A 21,462-nucleotide genomic window follows, 5' to 3' on the forward strand; every position below is an offset into this window, starting at 1 on the left:
ACCCCTGCCCCAGGCCTGGCTCCTCTGGATCTCTGGGGCCAGCCTGGACACAGACGCCTCATTCGCTCTGCCCACCACTAGTGACTCCCATCTGTTCTTTGTCCCCTAACTCACTGTGGCTTCTCAGTGACTGTGAGGCAGCCACACGAGGGCACAGATGGGCAGCAAGGGTGGCGGTATGACCCAAGGGGGGCCCAAGGGTAAAGCAGGAAGGACAGACCTCGGGGAGCCAGACTGCAGAGATTTTGATCAAATTGTGTTTCTACGATCGCTAGATGACCTCCGTGATATTATACTTTCTTTCTATCACACCACTTACCACCATGATAAAACTCTTGATCAACATAAATTCTCTTTAAGGCTCTGTTCGTCAACAAAGGAGGAGGATCTGTGATGTGTTGTAAAGATGCAAGTGGACGTCTGGGTGGCTCTAAGTAGAATCCCTCCGATATTTACATAATCACAAGCTACCAAATCACTCTGATAGTCCCCATTATACAGCATTTTTTTTAAAATAAGGGCTTTTTTTTTCTTCATTGATATAACAGTATTATATGTACATTATGAAAAACACAAACTGTAGAAATGAAAGGAAGTGAAGCTGATGTAATTCATTCCAGAGCATTTTCCCCCTATGTGTGGGTTTTCTTTTCTGGAAGGAAGAGGAAAGATGGGAGGATGTAAAGAGAATGGCCAGCTGCGTCCATGACAAATCTGCAATTTTATTCTTTGCTTTTTCACTTAATATAACCTAGATATTCTTGACAAGAAAATTCCCATTAATACATGAGAAGAAAAATAGAACTTTTAGCTATCTCTTCTAGATTCTCTTGCCAAACTGAATCAAATTCAAATACTGAGGCAAAAAGAATTTTCCTTCATTTTAATATTATAAAGAGAAAATAATATAAAATCAGTTGTGCTGACCAGCGAAACCTTTCCTCCTTGAGGCTCCAAAAAATAAAACGATGACCTATTTTTTTTAATTGAGGTAGTTGATTTACAATATCATATTAGTTTCAGGTGTACAATATAGTGACTCAAAATTTTTATAGATTATACTGCATTTATAGTTATTATAAAATATTGGCTATATTCTCTATGATGTACAATATACCCTTGTAGCTTATTTATTTTATACACAGTATTACTCTCCTACCCCTATCTTGCCCCTGCTCCCTTCCGTTTTCCCCACTGGCAACTGCTAATTGGTTCTATGTATCTGTGAGTCTGTTTCTTTTTTTGTTATATTCACTAGTTGGTTTTATCTTTTAGATTCCATATATAAGTGATAACACAGGATCTGTCCTTCTCTGACTTATTTCACTAAAGCATAATACACTCCTCCAGGTGTATCCATGTTGTTGCAAATGACAAAATTTCCTCTTTTTTGTAGCAGAGTAGTATTCACCCCCCCCCCCCATATCTTCTTTATCCATTTATCTACTGATGGGCACTTAGGATGCTTCCATATTCTGGCTTTTTTTTTTTTTTTTTTTTTTTGCCACAGCCATGGCATGTGGAAGTTCCCAGGCCAGGGATCAAACCTGTGCCACAGCTATGACCCGAGCCACAGCAGTGACAATGCCAGATTCTTATCCCACTGAGCCACAAGGGAACTCATATTCTGGCTATTGTAAATAATGCTGCTATGACCACTGGGATGCGTGTAAAAAGATGATTTCTTGAACCAAATAAATAACTATGTCACTGGCTTCAAGTGACCTAAGAAGTTCTAACAAGTTATCTTTTATGACAATCTTGCCGACCATTCTGTACAAGAGCAGAAGCTGGAAAGCCACTTACCAGGAGAACCAAACATACCCATCTGTCTTTAACCAAAGGTTTGATTTCACTCATTCACTGACCAACTGGCTGGGAGCAACTTGGTGTTCTCAGCAAAGCCTGAGTGTTCGGGCAGATGCAAGAGTTCAAGGACACTGCTGCTGTAATCCAGTCAGAAACTAAGTGACCGGATCTCAGAGAGGAAAGGGGTTGCAGTGGTAAAGCCCTGACCCCTGTGCTAAAATCCCAGCTCCAGACTCCTGTTTTCCGTGCTCATGGAATAACAGCAGGACTATGCTCAACCTCTTGCCACAAGAAACTAGAAGACTGGGCAGAATACATGAAACAATTGCTTTCCTACACTGGGAAGCAGGCAACACAGGACTGTAACCCCTGAGAGAAGGGGAATAAATGAGAGGAGCCCCATGACGCCCTAGCTTTCTGTCTGAAGGCAACTTCTAGAATGGGAGTAACTCAAACAGAGCTGGTGAGGCTTGCTAAACGGAGACAGGCGAGAGCCTGGGGAAGCTGAGGCAGCCAGATGCTGCAGTGCAGATTTCTGACAAAGAGCTCCAGAAATTTGCGTAAGAGTGCCTCTGAGTCTTCGCTGAGTTCTAAGCTACATGTCTACAAAAGAAAATTTCATAAGGCCGGGCAAGAAACGACCAGGAAACTGTAACTGAACAGTCCCCAGAGCGCACACAAGGTTGGGAATGTATGACCTCCAAGCAGCCTGCCTGCAAAGTCCTCCCGGTGCACTTCGTGGGGTGTCAGCCCAATTCCAAAAGGGTCAAAGCCCTGGCAGTTAAGGCACCAGATTTTCCTAGCAAAGCTTTAAAAAGGCCTTGTGGGTGATCCAAAAATCCAACACTCTTCCCAAACCAAAGCCCAACACTCTTTAGACGAAGAAAGCAAAGGCGAAACATGGCCAACTCGGCAATGTAACACCCACGATGTTACATCCAATAAAAAATTATGAGACTACTTGCCAAGAGGCAGGAAAATGTCTCATAAAAGGAGAACGATGTGTCAATAAAAATACAACCCTGGAGTTCCCGTCGTGGTGCAGGGGAAACGAATCCGACTAGGAACCATGAGGTTGTGGGTCCAATCCCTGACCTCGCTCAGTGGGTTAAGGATCCAGCGCTGCTGTGAGCTGCGGTGTAGGTCACAGACGCGGCTCGGATCTGGCACTGCTGTGGCCCTGGCGGAGGCTGGCAGCTGTAGCTTCGATTAGACCCCTAGCCTGGGAACCTCCATATGCTGCGTGTACGTCCCTAAAAAAAAAAAAATACAACCCAGAAATGACAGGAAAAAGAGAAGTATTAACAGCAATTATAACTATATGCAAGTATTTAACGGAAAATGTGAATATCATGAAAAGAGAAACGGACAATGCAAAAAGGAGGCTCTGAAGATAAAAAAACTAAATTAAACATTTTATTGGATAGAATTAGCAACATATTACACCTGCATTAGAAAAGATCAGTAAACACCCTAAAAATGAAGCATGGCTAATAAGATGTAAAAACAATAATGAAAAATACGAAAAGAATTGAAATAAATAGGCAAGAAAAGAAGAATAAAGGATCAGAGAACAGATTGGACAAATACAACATACAACAAAATATTAGATTTAAACTCAGTTGTGGCAGGTTGCCTCTAAGACAGCCACCAATCATCCCAGACTTCTGGTGTTTATGCTTGTATAATCCTTTCCCCTTGAGTAATTTGCCTTTTTTTTTTTTTTTTTTTGCTTTTTAGGGCTGCACCTGTGCCATATGGAGATTCCCAGGCTAGAGGTTGATTTGAGCTGCAGCTGCCAGCCTGCACCACAGCCATGGCAACGTGGGATCTGAGCCATGTCTGCGACCTACACCACAGCTCAGAGCAATGCCAGATCCTTGACCCACTGAGTGAGGCCAGGGATTAAACCCGCGTCCTCATGGATACTAGGCAGGTTCATTACCGCTAAGCCATGATGGGAACTCCAGCAATTTGCTCCTAATCAATTGAATATGACCGTGCTGAGGGAATGTTGCCAAAAATGATCACCTTTTTCTTGCTGGCATTCTTCTTTCACTGGCTTTGACATAGTAAGCTGCCATGAAGAACAGTCCCATGTGGCAAGGAACTGAGGCCCTCAGCCCAACAGCCCTCAAGGTATCTTGGCATAAATCTTGCCAACAACAACTGATGGTCAGAAGTGGATCATTCCCCAGCTCAACCTCCCCCATGAAACCTGAGCCTTGCCTGATACCCAACTGCAGGCTTGACAGGCAGAGGTACCCAGTTAATAAGGCTGTCCTGTATTAAGATGCTACGGTGTGAAGCAGTTTGTTACATGGCAAAAGGTAAACTAATTTACCAAGTATATCAATAATTACTTTAAATGTAAACAATCTAAACATTGCAACTGAAAGACAGAGACTTAGACTAAAAAAGAAAAATCCAGCTCTACGTTCTCTATGAGAAAAGTACTTTAAATATAAAGGTACAGATGGGTTAAAGGTAAAAGCTAGGAAAGGATATACCATGCAATGTTCATTACCAAGAATGGAAGGATATTTCCCAACATAAAGAAGTGAATTCATCACGAGCCCCTAAAATACATGTAGTAAAAACAATACTGAAAAGAGACATAAACAAATCCACAATCGTAGCTGGGGTTTTCAGTATATCTTTCTGAGTATTTGCTCGAACAACTAAAAAGAAAACCATGGGCTACGTAAGACTGGAACAATCCTAAAAAACCAAGTGGACCTAACCTAATTTATATAACATGACACCACCAAGGGTACAGAAAATCTTCACGGTCATTTAAGAAATGTATACATTTTTATGAGAGTATACTTTAAATACTTTAAGTGTAACAGGTGAGGAAAACAAAAACCAAAGTACTGTCTAAAGCCACTGGACTCAAACTAAGTTCTTAGATTCCATTAAATTTCAACTTTTCAAACCTAGCTTTATCTCACCGGTGTGAGTTAAAATTCCTTTATTTGGAAAATCCTCCAAAATTAAAATATGTGGACGTCCCAATAAAAATCTTCAAATTTTTGAAGGTGTAATACAGCACCTGTTTGCTGAGGGCTGAGAAAGTGTCCAGCAACCAAGCAAGCACCTACTCCACTTCTATGCACAAATAAACAAGCACACAATTATGCAACTAGGGATTTCCACTACTTAGCAAGTTATGTACCCAGATTTCATTTCTTTGAAAAAGAGACTATCTAGCAAAAATAGTGAGAGAGAGAAAAATCTACATTAGAAAAATGTACTAGAAAAGCAAAACTTTCTAAGAGCATGCCTAGTTAAGAAGATCACTTTTTAATTCTTGGCTTGAGGAAAACATAATATAAATATGTATATATATTATATATATAATATTATGTTATAAACATATGTATCTTATCATCACATATATTTTTTACGCCTCAATAAAGAGCCACGCAATTCTTTAGTACATTCAAAACTATTTGTGATCCATTACGAAGCAACTTTTTACTTCACTTTCATTTGCATTTTACTAAGGAGACCTCTACAGCATCCTGGGTTTCCGACAGGTTATTAGGACATGATAAAAATGAGCTTTCTTTTTACTGCTCATTTTAAGAGGCCTGGTTGAGATCATCTATCAATTTATCTCCTGTGTCCTATTTTAAAATTTGTGCAAAACATATTACAAGCCTACGACGGAATCAGACATCAAATCATAAGAAATGTGTTGATGTTAAGACTCTTTTATTTAATAGTTGAAACTTTGTACCTTCATCCAAAAGATTAACTTACTGAAAAGAAACATGTGCAGAAGGAAACAAACCACACAGAATCGCCCAACAAACCTGATCCTTCAAAGGTGGACTGCTGTTCACCTCGGAACTTCATACACGCCACCCTCAGACTTCAGACTGGGACAACCATGCCGCTGTAGCCTTTAAAGCCAACTCTAAACCCCATTATCCTAATTACCCATTTCCTTGAGTCGTCCAGCCTCCAATTCTCTTGGGCTCTGCCCTTCTCATTTATTTTTGGCACCATATTCTTTTTTTAACAAATAAATGTATAATAATACACAAAATATTTTAAGAGAGCTCAGATTAGTTGAAAAAAACAATTTATAGATCTGTTCTCCCACCCCATGACCTGAGAGCATCATCTCAACAACTGCTATCACACCAAGAGTTCATAGTCTACAACACTAGATCTGTTTCTGTTTTCACATATTCCAAAGGTCACTATGAAACAAGTCATCATATACACATTTATATGTTTAATATATATGTTTGTTTTTTAAAAGATCGCTTGATTTTAATCAAACACTTTGTTAAATAATTGGGTTCATAAATGAAAGAATTTTAATTTAGACATGTGATTGTGACATAGATTTCCTGGGATCAAACCAAAAAAGAAGAAAAATTTAAAAGACGACTCAGAGCAAGAGATCTCTTTAAACATAACAAAATGTTTTAATACTTCAAAATACCAAGTCTTCTGTACAGTACTTATCATACACATCAGATGCCTCCAAAGAGTCTCAGCAACCGCATCTACTATCTTAATCTCTTCAGAACAAGTACATAAGAAGGAGGAAAAATCTATAAATCAGTCCTTGATGACAGAGGGTTTGTTTAGGAGTTGACCAAATGGAATGACCCTGCTGGAATTCCTTCAAGCAGCCTGTGAAAATGTCAGAACAGAGTCTGTTTTGGAGGTCATAGTCCCTAGAGAGCTCTGAGTTTTGGCCTGTTTGTCTTTTCACATGCTTTAATATTTGAAAATCATTCCTTGTAGACACTGACTGATGCCCAGGGAATGCTAGGATTGTGGGAACTGGCAGTACCCGCAAGAGGGACAAACTTCATGGGAACCCCATGCCTACTCCATCTGCCCTCGCAGCTCCCTTACGCTAAGTGTTCCGTGAATATCACGTAGGCAACACGGCCAGGCATTAAAAAAACTGCTTGTCATTCTGACATTTTTAAAAAGAAATGCTTGTGGAAGAGGGGGCAAAAATTACTGGGACTACTGAAAGAAACACTAAGTATAAAACACCACGGCGGAACCCTGAAAAACTGTATTCACTTAGTACGAATTTAAACATTGCATTCTCAAAATATACACGATAATAACAAATAGTTATAAAGGGTTAATTATATGCCCACATTGTTCTAAGCACCTGACTTGGATTAATTCATTTAACCCTACAGCAACCTTATAAAACAGGTTCTAGTGTGACCCCCATTTTGCAGAGGAGGAAACTGAGGCAAAGAGAGGATAACTCATTTGTCTAAGTTCACATAGCTCCCAATGGGGGAACCCGCCAGGACAGCTCGAGTGTGCCCTTAACCACTGTGCAGGCCCAACCCCTGCGCCTCTTCCGTGGTATTTTATAGCAAGCACGCAATGCTGGGTGCCTACAGCACGTGCTGAGGACTGAGGCTGTGTCATGTACACGTAGCTCCTATCAGGGCTTTATTTCATTTAAGGCACCCAATAACCTCAGAGGTCCATGACTCCTACTTAGAGATGAAAGACACGGGCTGTGTGGCCTCACACCACACATCCAGGGCAGCGGAGTGGGCTCAGGCCTTCACTCTGCACCCTCTTTCTTAAAAATCAGGTTCTTCTTCCTCCCAGTTATTTGGGCAAATCATTTCCAAACTAATTTTCTTTAGTTGAGGAATCACTTTCAAAGATCTGTGTATCTAACAATTTTATGAGAACAGATTACATTTTGAATTACCATCAATGTACCAGACACATAAATCTAAGAAATATTTAGGGTAGGAGATACAATGATTATTTAATAAATGTTTTCTAATAACAAAAAGTACACCCATTTCCACTCTTGTAATACTGATTTCTTTCAATGCTTTGAGAAAGCTAAGCATTCCGATGTGGCAAACTTTACTTTTATCTAACACGAGACGGCTGTTGGATCAGGCGTTCTAATCGATATCCTTAAATGCTATGTCGGGAACAAGGATTCTGTCAAAGAGCCTCTCCTGTTTTGCAGCTATGAACCTCAAAGCTGCAGGGAGGGCTGACAAATTCCAACATTTGTCAGTTTCAAAACTTAGCCTACAAGAACCAAAAGCAAGTTGTGAATCAGACTTTTTGCTTTTCTCATTATAGCTTTACTAAACATAGAGGTCATACATCAAAAATTTAAGTTGGGTGAAACAGATACCCAACTATCAGCATTTTTGATAATGAAAACAACAGCATAAACAACCATAAAAGGACAAGAATAATTTGGGCTTACAAAAAAAAAAAAAAAAAAAAGCTAAAATATTGTCTTTTATCTGCCAATTATAAAAATGTTAACACATACCTGCCAACCCTTGAAAACCATGAATAGAAAGATACTGCATATTCTAAATTAGATATATTAGAAATACAAAATGAGTCAATTTCTCTTTCCTTTTAAAAATGGGGGAGGGAGCATCTGACTAATGAAGCGAGCTGGCATGTATGTTTAATAATACATCTGTGAGGAACGCGTTAAACAGCGACATTACTAATTCATATCTATGGAAAATTCCATCAGTTAGCTGAGATGGAAGTCATCTTCCATTCTTTCTGTTTCTGCTGCCCAATGAATAGCGCAAGGCAAAAGTGACAATGAGGAATAAGAACACACGATGTGATGAGGAAGGGCAGCCAGAGAAAGACACATGGGCGGAAAGCTACCATACGGAGAGTACGATGGGCAAACCGCGACACAGAGAGCTTCTGAGACTTACCCCAGCTCACAGACTGAGTCAGCAGAGACGACTGGAGTCCTGTTAATACTAGTGAGGGCAGCAGGTGAGGAAGCCAGCGGTAGGGATGGATTTAAAAGGAGTTAGAAAAACAGTGGGTATAGTATTTGCTACTTAGTCTAGGCAATTCTTAACTATAAGCCAAAAAGAAAATTCCAGTACATTTGTTATTCCAGCGTATTTGTCCTGTTGCTTTTTGTTCACAATAGTACTTTATCACTCATATCTTAAAATAAAAAAAGGAAAAAAATCATGGATCACTTTTTTTCAGTCCACTCCCTGTAATTTATCAGGTCCTTTTAGAGTTATGGTAGAAAGCCGGCATCCCATACCTATCCTTTCTCTTCCTTTTAAGCTAGAAGAGGTCACAGTGTTTGGGTTAGGTGGCAGACATAAGTAAAAAGAGCCCTGACTTAATTTTAACAAAGTCTCTCCGCCCAGCATAAGGTCTGATTATAAATGGACTATTCAATTCCAAGTAGCCTTAAAAGGTCTAAGTAGCTAGGCAGTTATAGTTGAGTAATATTTATGAACTAATCATTTATATTAAATATGTTATTTTTTAAAAAAACTGCTGAGAGACAGGAAAGTCTCTTTCTTAATAAATTAGTTTCAGTTTATTCACTGGTCCAGTGCTAATAAACACTGCATGGTGGACTCTAGTTTTATGAAAATTATCTCAATCTATTTAAGAAATAATGTACTTCTACGACTCTAATAACTCTCGAAAAGTCTTGTAAAAGGTTTAGGTAAACATTTTGTAAGTTTAATGAAGTCTCATGATGGATTACGCTGCTAATTACGACTATGTTTTAAAGCTTACTTTTAGCAGAGATGTTAACTGGTGACAGACACTCCAAGGGCATTTTTCCCAGAGGACACAACTTAAAGATTGCATAAATAACTCCAAATGAGCCTTCAGGGGTGCTATACCTGGGGCCTGTGGTCTTACTGATACACTTTTGCAACCGTAAGCTTCATCCACCCCCTCGGTGATAACTGAAGCACTCTTTTCAGTCAGTGTGCTGACACTACCAGCTGCGAATGGGAGGCTGTAAATGAAAGCCCAGCCCTCTCCCTCCCTCCACACACACACCGGGTGTGGTTCAGCAATGCACTGAAGCAAACTAAATTCTCAGGAACAGCAGAACTATCTAAATAAGAAACCCCTAGTAGAAGAAAGAAGGCAGACAGGATTACAGGTGCTTGCTGACACTGTGAAACAAAACATGCTATTCAAAAAGAGACTTTATAAAGTCCATTGCGAAAGAGAGTACCTCACCCTTAAGCTGCTTATACGGTTTCTTTTTCATTTTGAAGGGTTCAAGAAATTGTCACAAACAAAATGTATGAGAGCTGCCACAATTAATCAAGAATTTCATCTGCAGCTGCCAGGAAGTTCACGGCTCACTTTTAAACATTTAATTGTGTGCAGTATAAGTCCTAGAGCCTAATTTAAAAAATATATTAGAAATTGACTAAGGAAAATTATATTCGAGGAGTACATGTTTCTCTTCTCAAAGTACTCTTCAGTAACACCTGAAAGTGGGAAAGGAAATTATCTAAATGTATCAGAATGTTAATTAATAACTTTGAGAATTATTTTAATTATTCAATATCCTAAACATGGTAACAATACAGCAATGACAAGACGATTTTACACCAAGTTATTCATTTCCATCACCTCCAGTTAGAGAGAGTGAAAGCAAGAATCCCACACTTCCATGTCTTTCTTGGTTATTTAGCATTTATTTTTTTCTTTCCCATTTATGACACTGTGAGAATTTTATGTCTGGCTCTTTGCTCCAGAGAAAAAAAGAAATATCCGCTCTTTCTCTCACCAATTTTATTAGTCCATCCCAGCTCGGGCACATTTTAAGGAACAGGGTTTGACTCCAGACAAATGCTCAACACCTTTGTGTGCTTACAAACGCCTGGACCGACAGCGAGTCTAACGGGCTAATGAGGCATGTGGTGATGTTTTCAAAGTAAAACCCAGAGAAAAGACCAGCTGTGAACAAATATCACTTATTTTCTATGGTACAAGGCAAGCAGTTTTCTTCGGCTGGGTTCCACAGCAAGGGAAAGTTCACCTGACTGTTTGCAAGTGTATTAGCACCTGTACTGAATCCAATGCAAAGAGCCACCTTGTAGTCTCTAGTGTGTAACAAACTTAGAAATAAATTATTTTCTTTCTAGTAAGTGATCAACTGGAACAGAACAAGAGATGTCTCAGACTACTCCGTGTGATCCATTTAAGGGATGGAAAATCTAAAAAAAATTTTTATGATGGGACTATAAGCTCAAGAACCTAAAAACTGCAGTAACTAAGGATATCAACGTTTAAAAGGAATAACAAACACGTCTGTCCTCTTTACAGGGGCCTAAAACACACTGACTATTTACCAGTAAATAAAACAGGCCTGCTACCAGAGGGGAAGCAAGATGGCAGATACTTGTTTTCCACCTCCCGGGTACCACTCACGGCTGGCCTGTGCTACGTCTGTGGTCACGGAAACATGATTAAGCCGAATCTTCAGAGATGTGCAAAGAAGCATGAAAATTCTAAACTGTTTTATAAAAGGGGGATCTACTGCATCTTGCTGGTGTACTCTGTGATAATGCGGGCAATGACCCAAGAGCTTAAGTTCTCCAACCAGCACGCTATCGTCCTTGCAAACGACCACACACATTAATTATTCCCAGATAATACCTTAAAAGTGTTGGATGCTGTGACAAAGAAGACTTACAAACACTGCTTTCAAAAAAAATACTATTCTAAGAGTTCCTGTCGTGGCTCAGCAGTAATGAACCCAAACAGCATCCATGAGGATGTAGGTTTGATCCATGGTCTCGCTCAAGAGGTTAAGGATCTGGCACTGCTTTGAGCTGTGGTGTAGGTGCAGATGTGGCTCGGATCTGGCGTTACTGTAACTGTGGTGTAGACCGGCAGCTGCAGTTCTGATTTGACCCCTAGCCTGGGAACCTCCATATGCTGGGGGTGTGGCCCTAAAAAGACAAAAGAAAAAAAGAAAGAAAAAAATACTATTCTCTCAGAAAGGACACAAGTAGGAGTTGTTAATTCTGGGGAGGTAACTAGGCAGCTAAGGTACAGGACTGGGAGGGTGACCTACTTTTCACTGTGCACCCATTTGTACCCTTGACATTTTAAGCCAGATAAATGCATCACCTACTAAAAAAAAAGAAAAAAAAAAGTTAAATCCTACAATAGAAATTACAGTTTCATAAAACATTATAACCAATCACAAACCAAACATGAGTGATTACGAATGTAACATTATAAGACATACTTAAAAAAAATAAAAATAAAAAAAATAACTTCACTATTTTGCAAATGGTACTTGTGGTTTTGACGTAAAATCTTTAGTGTCAGATCATGCATGTACTCAAATACTGCTGTAATTCAAATAAGAAAGACAGAAATGAAGATATGCCCTGGATTTGGGAGCTATATGGATAAAGGAGAGAGGCTCTGCTAATGATAAAACACCACCGAGATTCACAGGCAAGAGTCTGGGCAAGATGGTTTAATGAAATATGAGTGTGGATAAAACAATCCTTCTCTATTATTGCATTGCTTCACAGTATATGATTTTAATTGTGTACATGTAATTAATATTAAAATGTTTACCATTTCATCTACCTCCCTCTACAAGTTTATAAGGGGAAGACTACCTCGTATTTGAGCTTACTTTATGTTCAGGCATTCATATTCAAGAGAACATTCTTTCAAGCTCTAAGAACATCCTTGCAAGCAATATCAAGTAAAATTGCCACAAAGTATAAATTTTCCCAGTACATATGACCTTCTCTGCTCAAGATCATTTCCTTGAGCAACTGTATATTATTGCAATTTTATACCAGTTCAACTTTTTTTTTTTTGAGGGTAATACTTTGAATATTATACTGGTCCAAGAGCACTGTGTAAATCTGATCAGCGCAGTTATGGTTTAATACGTGTGGTTATACTCTCTCAGCCACTGTTTGAGATAAAGCTGGGTTCGTCATTGACAGATGGTTCTAAAGCCATCACCAGCCAACCACAGCTTTCTGAAGGCTGTGACAGCCCCCAGCAAGATGTTGCTTTATACTAATCAAATTGGACAAGGGTCATGCCTAACAAGCACCGGACAGGTATCAGCTATTTTGTTTGAAGGGAGAACAACGACACTCTCCAAAGACGGATACTAAAGAACTGAGAACAGGAGCAGAAGTCCTCAATCCACTTTCTGGAATAAGATAAGGCTATTATTTGAAAAAGCTCAGGAAACAGAATCCAGAAATCTAAGTAACATGATACAAAGGAAGTGCTCCACAGAAAAAGTTTTATTTCTTTTGGTTTTTAAAACAAATTTAAAAACTAGATTTGTTTGTGACTGTAAGACTCACCATAAAGCATGAGTGGAAAAGCATCGCAAATCCAGTTGAAATTCTTAATTCTGCACCTTTACTGTGTATGCTTGGTGTGTGTATAAGTTTTAGCACTTTGTTAATTTTGATATTTTGAGTATTAAAAATAAGCATAATCATCTACTGCTATTCATTTTTGTGAAAAACTGATAGTATTGTGTTTTCCAGAGACTCTGGGATGCCTCTATGATTAATCAGGAACAGATGCTGTTCTCCTGAACAGATAACAAATGAACAGAAAGTATCCATGTGGTATACAAGCATGAGCCCGCTGAAGACTACTGAGAATATGGCCATATCCTATACTCATGAATATAAAAAACACTCAGACAAGAAATCCTTGCTTTCTTAGAGGTCCTTAAGCTAGCTCAGACCTTGCCAATTCTGAAATTAAGGTGCAACACACTGGGGGTGGGGAACATGGGAGGAGAGTCTAGTTGAATCCACTGTCTCTCTTCCCTGGAATCAGAATTGGAAGCTACTTTCCAATGCCACCCTAGCATGAAATCTCTGCTTGTGCTAAAATGGCTGAACCTAATGCTTATTTCCAAAGACAACGTTGCTACCAAAGATACTTTCTCGGGAAATAATGAAAAAATTGAGTGGAAAGTGAAGTTCTGTTACTCAAAACCAGCAAGCACCCCTCTGAAGTTCTCTCCAGACAGCCCAATGGAACCGACCAAAAAAAAAAATTACTATCAAAGAGGGATACATTTGGCTCACAAGAGCTACGTCTTTAAGGCGAAGAACTCACCATTCTTCCTTTCGTTCAGAGGAGGCAGGTGCTGACTGGACTGCAGGGAGAGCTCCTGCAGTTCGTGGGCAACGGCTTCACTTTGAGGACTTGGAGCAAGATGGGCTAGAGGCCCCAGTTCGTCCTCTGCGTCTAGCGCCCCTGTGTGATCCATTGTGCTCCAGTCACCAGCAACAGGGCGTTCGAGACACCTCTTAGATGTGGCCTGTCAAAGAGACTGTCAAAACAAAGAATGGGTAAATAGGTGGTACATACATTTTTCTCTGATTTGCACAAAAGTATTAAAATAGAAACCCCAGGTTCTAGTTCAGTTTCACTGCTGTGTGGCAACTGCCAATTTATTTACCCTCTGTGGATTCAGAGTCTTTGTCCAGTACACAGGAATAATATATCTCTCAACTAAAAAAGTGCTTACTAGGTAAATGAAAGTTGAAAGAGTTTGCGTAATTTTTTATACTATAGATGAAAGAAAGCTAGTTACTGGTGTCACTACTTAAAAGATTTTAATGCATCCTAAAATGAGACTAATGCTGATGAAAATAAAAAAGCTATCTGGCTTGAAAATCAATCTCAACTTCTACAAATCAAATGACTTTTACATTAAGTCAATATTCTCAGCAAACAGCAGTATTTTAGATAATGATTCCTCCATCAGCCTGGGTCTGGGAGTGCCAACAGAGAATAACTCTCAGCCAACACACAATGGATACATAGTTCATGACAAAGAGACAAAACTTTATTTTAAGCCACTGAGATGTGGGGTTGTTTATTGTAACAGCATAACCTATCCCATTCTAACTGATACAGAAATTGGTAACAAAAGTATCAAAGACACAATAAAAACCCTAAATACGTGACACTGGCTTAGGGGCCAAGCAGCAGGCAACAAGAAAACTGTTAGGGGACGCTTTAAGCTCAAAGATCAATGGTCTGTATTAGGCAACAGCACCGCACCTGCCATGTCGCCTGCTTCGTGGCATCCCACATCACTGTTTATCCGTTCGCCTACTGATGGACATTTGAGTTGTTTCTAGTTTTTGACTATTGCAAATAAAGATGCCATGAACATTCTCATACAAGTATTTATACGGATATATGCTTTCACTTCTCTGGGTTAAATACCTAGGCATGAAATGATTGAATCATATAGCTGCTGCATGTATAAATTTTAAAGAAACTGACAAACTATCTTCCAAAGCGGCTGCACCATTTGGTAGTCTTACAAAAGTGAATGAGAATTCTAGCTGTTGTACATCCTTGTTGATAGCTAATTAGGGTCAATTTAAATGTTTTTAGCTATTTTAATGGGTGTACAATGGTACCTTGTGGTTTTAATTTGTATTTCTCTAATGATGTTGAGCATATTTTAATGCACTTAGTTGCTATTTATGTATCATCCTCGGTTAAGTATCTGATCAAATCTTTTTGTTGATTTTTAAAATTAGTTTGTTTTTTTTCTCATTATTGTTTCGAGAGGTCTCAATATATTCTGAATGAAAGTTCTTTATCAGATACATGATCTGCAAATATGGCATCCCTATATTTGTTTTATTGGTGCTTCATTTTACTGTACTTTGCAGATATTGAATTTTCTTTAAAATTGAAGGCTTGTGGCAACCCTGCATAGGGCAAGTCTATCAGCACCATTTTCCCAACAGCATTTGCTCACTTTGTGGCTCTGTGTCATATTTTGGTAATACTTTTTTTTTTCTTTTTATAGTTGCATCTGCAGCACACAGAAGTTCCTGGGCTAGGGGTCAAATCTGAGCTGCAGCTACAGGCCTACACAACAGCTACAGCAACACTGGATCCAAGCCACATCTGTAGCCTACACTGCAGCTTGTCAAGGAGCGAACCTACAATCCTCATGGATGCTCAAAGAAAGGTTCTCAACCCACCAAGCCACAATGGGAACCCCACAAAAATTTTCACTGAAAAAGACACATGCACCCCATTTTCATTGTAGCGCTATTCACAATAGCCAAGACATAGAAACAACCTAAATGCACATCAACTGATGAATGGATTAAGAAGATGTGGTACATATACACAATGGAATACTACTCAGCCATAAACAAGAACAAAATAAAGCCATCTGCGGCAACATGGATGGAACTAGAGACTCACACTAAGTGAAATAAGTCAGAAAGATAAAAGACAAATACCATATGATATCACCTATATCTGGAATCTAATATATGGCACAAACGAACCTGTCTACAGAAAAAAAAAAATAAACTCTTGGACATGGAGAACAGACTTGTGATTGCCAAGGGGAATGGGGAGGGAGTGGGATGGACTGGAAGTCTGGGGTTAGTAGAGAAAACTATTGCATTGAAGTCATATATATATATATATATATATATATATATATATATACACACATACATACATACATATGACTGGGTCACTTTGCTGTATAGCAGAAATTGACAGAACATTGTAAAATCAACTATATTAAAAAAATAATTTTAAAAAGGATTCACTACTTTAGATGCCATTAACAACATCTGTGATTCATGAGAAGAGGTCAAAACATCAATATTCAGAGGACTGTGGAAGGAGATCCCATTTTGGCTCAGCAGGTTAGGAACCTGACTAGCATCCATGAGGATGCGGGTTCAATACCTGGCCTTACTCAAGGGGTTAAGGATCTGGTATTGCTGTGGCTGTGGTGTAGGCTGGCAATTGCAGCTCCAATTCAACCCCTAGCCTGGTAACTTCCATATGTCATAGATAATGACACTTAAAAAAAAAAAAAAAAAACCCAAAAAACAAAGAGCTGTGAGAGAAGTTAATTCCAACCCTCATGAATGACTTTGAGGGGTTCAAGACTTTAGCAGAAGAAGTAATTGCAGATGTGGTGCAAACAGCAAGAGAACTAGAATTGGAAGTGAAGCCTGAAGATGGAACCGAATTGCTGCAATATTGTGATAACCAAGTGGTTTCTTTTGAATGGTTTCTTGACATGGAATTTAATCCTGGTGACAATGTTGTGAAAATTGTTGAAATGACAACAGAAAATTTAGAATATTACATACATTAGTCGATAAAGCAGTGGCCGAGTTTGAGAGGATTGAATCCAATTTTGAAAGATGTTCTACGGAGAGGAGAGTAAAATGCTACCAAACAATATTGTATACTACAGAGAAACTGTTCGTGAAAGGAAGAGTCATTTGATGCAGCTAACTTCAGTGTTATTTTAAGAAACTGCCACATCCACACCAACTTTCAGCAACCACCACCCTGATCAGTTAGCAGCTGTTAACATCAAGGCAAGACCATCCACCAACAAAAAGATTGTGACTCACTGAAGACTCAGATGATGGTTAGCAATTTTACTTTTTGGCATATGCTACCGCATACCTAATGACCTACAGTATGGTGTAAACATATCTTCTACATGCACTGAGAAACCAGAAAATCCGTGTGACTTGCTTTATTGCAATATTTGCTTTACGGCAGTGGTCTGAAACCAAACCTGCAATATCTTTTTGGTATGCCTATATTTTCTCCCAGTCTCTGGCTTATCTTTTTATGTTCTTAATAATGTTTTATAAAGAGAAGATGTTTTTAACTTTATCAGTTTTTTTCTTTTATGGATCATGTTGCTAGTGTTATAGCTAAGAAGTCTTTGATTAACCAAAAGTCACAAAGATGGTCTCCTATGTTTTCTTCTAGATATTTTACAGTTTAATGTTTTACATTTAAGTCTGTGATCCACTTTGAGTTAATTTTTGTATCTGCTGTGAGATTACAAATCAAAGTTTTTTGGTTTTGGCTTAAGGATATCTGATTGTTCCAGCACCATTTGTTGAAAAGGTTATCTTTTCTCCACTAAATTGTCTTTGTACCTTTGTTGCAAGCCACTGACCATGTATATGTGGGTCTATTTCTTGACTCTTTCTACAGTTCCCAGAAGGGAAAGAATCACAAAGGAGGAGCATCTAAATTTTGTGCATAAACTCTGCCCAAGTTTCTGGCTGACCCTGAATTATACACATGTAGGACAGACTCCCAACAGCTCAGCTAAGTCAAAAAGAATGGGAAGACAGTTTGCAGAAGTGAGCTCAGCAGAGTTAACTGCTAAAATAAAAAAAATTACTCTTAAGAGGGAACTTTACAGAATCCAGAGTCTCCACAACTATTCATATCCGACAAAAATACCCTTTAATAATGAAAGCAAAATCATCGCCAGCAGACACACACTACAAGAAATGCTAAAAAATTTCCTCAGGCTGAAGGGCAGTGGTACCCCATAAAACTTGGATCTTATGAATGAAAAGCATCAGAAATTGTAAATATGCAGATAAATACCAAAGATTAGATTTTCCTCTTGATTTCTTTAATATTACCATTCAGAGTTAAAAATGGTAACGGTGTTATGAGGCTTATAATGTATGTAGATGTAAGATGACAATTACAGCATAAAGGATAAGGGAAGGGTAATCATATTCTTATATACTTATATTTCTACGTATTATAAGGAAGTTGTACAATTTTATTTTGAAGTAGATTGATAAGTTAAGGTTGTATCTTATAATTCTTAGAACAACAATTAAAAAAAAAAACCATGGTTTTAGCTAAAAATCCAATAGGGATACTAAAAAGGAATTCAAAAAATACTCAATTAACCTAAAAAGAAGGAACAGAGAAATATAAAAAGAGATAGGACAAACAAACATGAACAGTAAAATAGCAGACCTAAAACCAATCTTATCAATAATGATATTAAGTGTAAATGGACTAAACACTATGATTAAAAGAAAGAGATTGATAGAGCTCTTCCAAAGTCCAAAAATGTATGTCTATGGATAACATGCTTTAAACATGAAGACATAAATAGGACAGAAGTAAATGGATAGAAGAAGACAAGTCATGTAAGACACCCAGGAAGGCAAGAATGACTACATTAACATCAATTAAAATAGACCTATGTATGCATTAGGCGGGTGAATTTGTATGTAAAGTGACTTATTTTGCAATGGAATATTAAAATGATTCCTAGATTTTTTCTCAAAATTATGAATTTTCATTTCAAATCATTTATTAATACAAAATAAAATCTGTTCATAGCAAATTAATACTAAGATAAGTACCATAAGGCCCTTACAATGGCAAGATGTACAAACTCTGAACATTAGTGCTAATGATTTGGAAGATCCTTTAGGCATAAGATTTTAAAATATTTTCCTGCGCTATTATCTGCTTTTCATATTGAAGAATTTTTTTTCAACCTATTATTCCTTGACATTAAGCTCACCTTAAACTCCCACACATTCCTCCAAATTAAGAAAATTATAAGTTAAGAAACTCTTTATAAAATGTATCAAAAGGAAAAGGATAAGTATTCAAAATTTTTTAACTTAATATTCATGAACATTTTTGATGGAGTACAGGCTCTTTCTATTCTGAAATTCTACTATCAAATTTGCAAGCTGTCACCTAATATCTACTGAAACGCTTGATAATTTTCTTTTGAAACTGAAATTCAACATCAAACATAAACACTCTCTGTCCAATAGTCTCTAATTGAGATGTTATTAAAGAAATGGTACTGTAATGAATTTTTTCATTGGGTCATAACCTATGGAAGTCAAGCAATCATTCAGCTTTCATAAGACAAACTGTGATAAAATATTAATCTGTCTAGAACTGACAGAACAAATGGATATGGAATTAATATCTGACACATCCCAGTAACATAACTTCATTCCAAAATTAAACTAATCCAACATTTATCCAGCACTAGGTCAAAGCACAGCACAACACCAGTAAGAGCAACCTTGGATATGGCACCTGCTCCCAAAAATCCAACCATTTCATTGTTATATACTACACCAGAGACAGAAAAAATAAATGGAAAGAAACGAGGTTATTTGGTCTATTGATTCACTCGTATCTTTTTTTCTGAATAGAGTCAAGATAACACCAATAAAGAGCTTATATTTTAAAAAAATGCTGTGGGGCTTCCCGTTGTGGCTCAGCAGTTAAGAGATCTGACTAAATCCATGAGGACGCAGGCTGGATCCCTGGCCTTGCTCAGTGGGTTAAGGATCCAGCATTGCCGTGGGCTTGGATCCTGTGTTGCTGTGGCTGTGGCGTAGGCCAGAGGCTACAGCTCTGATTCAACCGCTAGCCTGGGAACCTCCACGTGCCACGGGTGCGGCCCTAAAAACCAAAAAGAAAAAAAGATGCTGGGGGAATCCCCTGCTGACCCAGCAAGTTAAGGATCTGACATCGTCAGAGCTGTGGCTTGGGTTGCTAGTGTGGCACGGGTTCAATCCCTGACCTGGGAACCTCTGCAAGCTGCAGGTGCACCAAAAGAACAAGACAAAACAAAACAAAATAATGTAAAATAAAAAGATGCTGGGCTACTGGGCTAAAGTGGTGCCCATATTAGTCTAACATTTGTTCTGAGCCAAGTGAAGTCCAAAGTCAAACCTCATTCCACTGTACCTTACTGTTCATAATGACTAATTCACATGAAATATTCGTAAAGAAAGCAGTATAAAATCACTGCTATATAAAAATTCTAAATAATAAAAGAGTTCAAAGAACATCAATGTCAAACTTCAGAAGCTTATTAGTCAGCCAAAGGCAGACAGGTAGAATATCCAAATAGCCTCAACGAAAAACGTTTTAGCAATAGCAAAACTATTTTCCCTGCCCTTTAAAGCTTCCCTGAATTACAGACATGACGAAAACAGCTGGCTAGTAGCCAGTAAAAATACATTTCTAAATTCAAACAAGATAAAAACCTGAATCAAGAAGTTCAAGTTCAAAGACACAGTAGACCACACACAAAAAGTAATCATCTACATTAGAAAAGTATTTACTGTTAATTAAGTCCTATGATCAAACAAATTGAAATTTTCATACCAAATACACTTTTGAGAAAGAGAATTTTGTGTCACTGTGTTGGGTAAATTAGTGGTATAAACCCTGGATTATTTTACATTATCAATTCTCCTTCAAAGCTCTTGGTGGCAATTTGTTAAACATACAATATTAGAGCTCAAAATTTATGTATGAATGTAAAAACAAATTGCTGTCAACTACACTTGCAAAAATATTTTCTAAATATTTTATTTCTGCATCTGTATTATGTTCTAAACTAAATCTTTTAATGGCATGAAGAATTCAGGATCATGTCTGTTTACATTTTTATATAAGTAACATTCACTTCTCAGTTTTATAATTTGGGGGGCAAAGAACTGCTAAAAGGAACACTTTATCTAATCTGTCCATATTCACTCTTAATAAGTAGGATAGAACCAAAAAAAAAAAAAAAAGAGTTCTAAAAGCAAGTTTCTACACAAATATTATTTCACGACAATGTTTTTATTCAAGAAAATATTTTTGTTCCACTATTTTTTGTAATTTTTGTTTTGATTGCTTGAATGTGCTTATATTTTTAAAGACTATCAAAGTTGGTAGAATAACAGGACATTTTAGCTGAAAGGAATCTTAGAATCTATATCTAAGAGTGCATGTGCTTCTCTACCCACCTCACAATATGATAATCATTTAGAGAACTTAAAAAAAAAAAATCCCTAATGAGTGAGGGTACAAGGGAGGCTGCCCTGAGATTTTCAACAAAACTGTCTCAGATTGAATGATTCTAATGTAGCCAGTGTTGAGAATCACTGACCTAGTGGAACCCCCTCATTTTATAGAGAGGACATATCATTTGCCCAATGAGGGGGAAGAGAGATCAGAAGC

General features: G+C 38.0%; 1 protein-coding gene across 1 annotated transcript in view; it reads right to left on the reverse strand.

Annotated features, from left to right (window-relative positions):
- Positions 1-21,462, reverse strand: part of MRTFB (myocardin related transcription factor B) — a 146,039-nt gene that overhangs the window by 115,154 nt on the left and 9,423 nt on the right. The window contains 1 exon segment of the mRNA XM_047780466.1: positions 13,738-13,954. Coding sequence (XP_047636422.1) covers positions 13,738-13,891 — 154 coding nt within the window. The 5' untranslated portion in view covers positions 13,892-13,954.

Source organism: Phacochoerus africanus, chromosome 5 (assembly GCF_016906955.1).
Source record: "Phacochoerus africanus isolate WHEZ1 chromosome 5, ROS_Pafr_v1, whole genome shotgun sequence".
Classification (NCBI taxonomy): domain Eukaryota; kingdom Metazoa; phylum Chordata; class Mammalia; order Artiodactyla; family Suidae; genus Phacochoerus; species Phacochoerus africanus.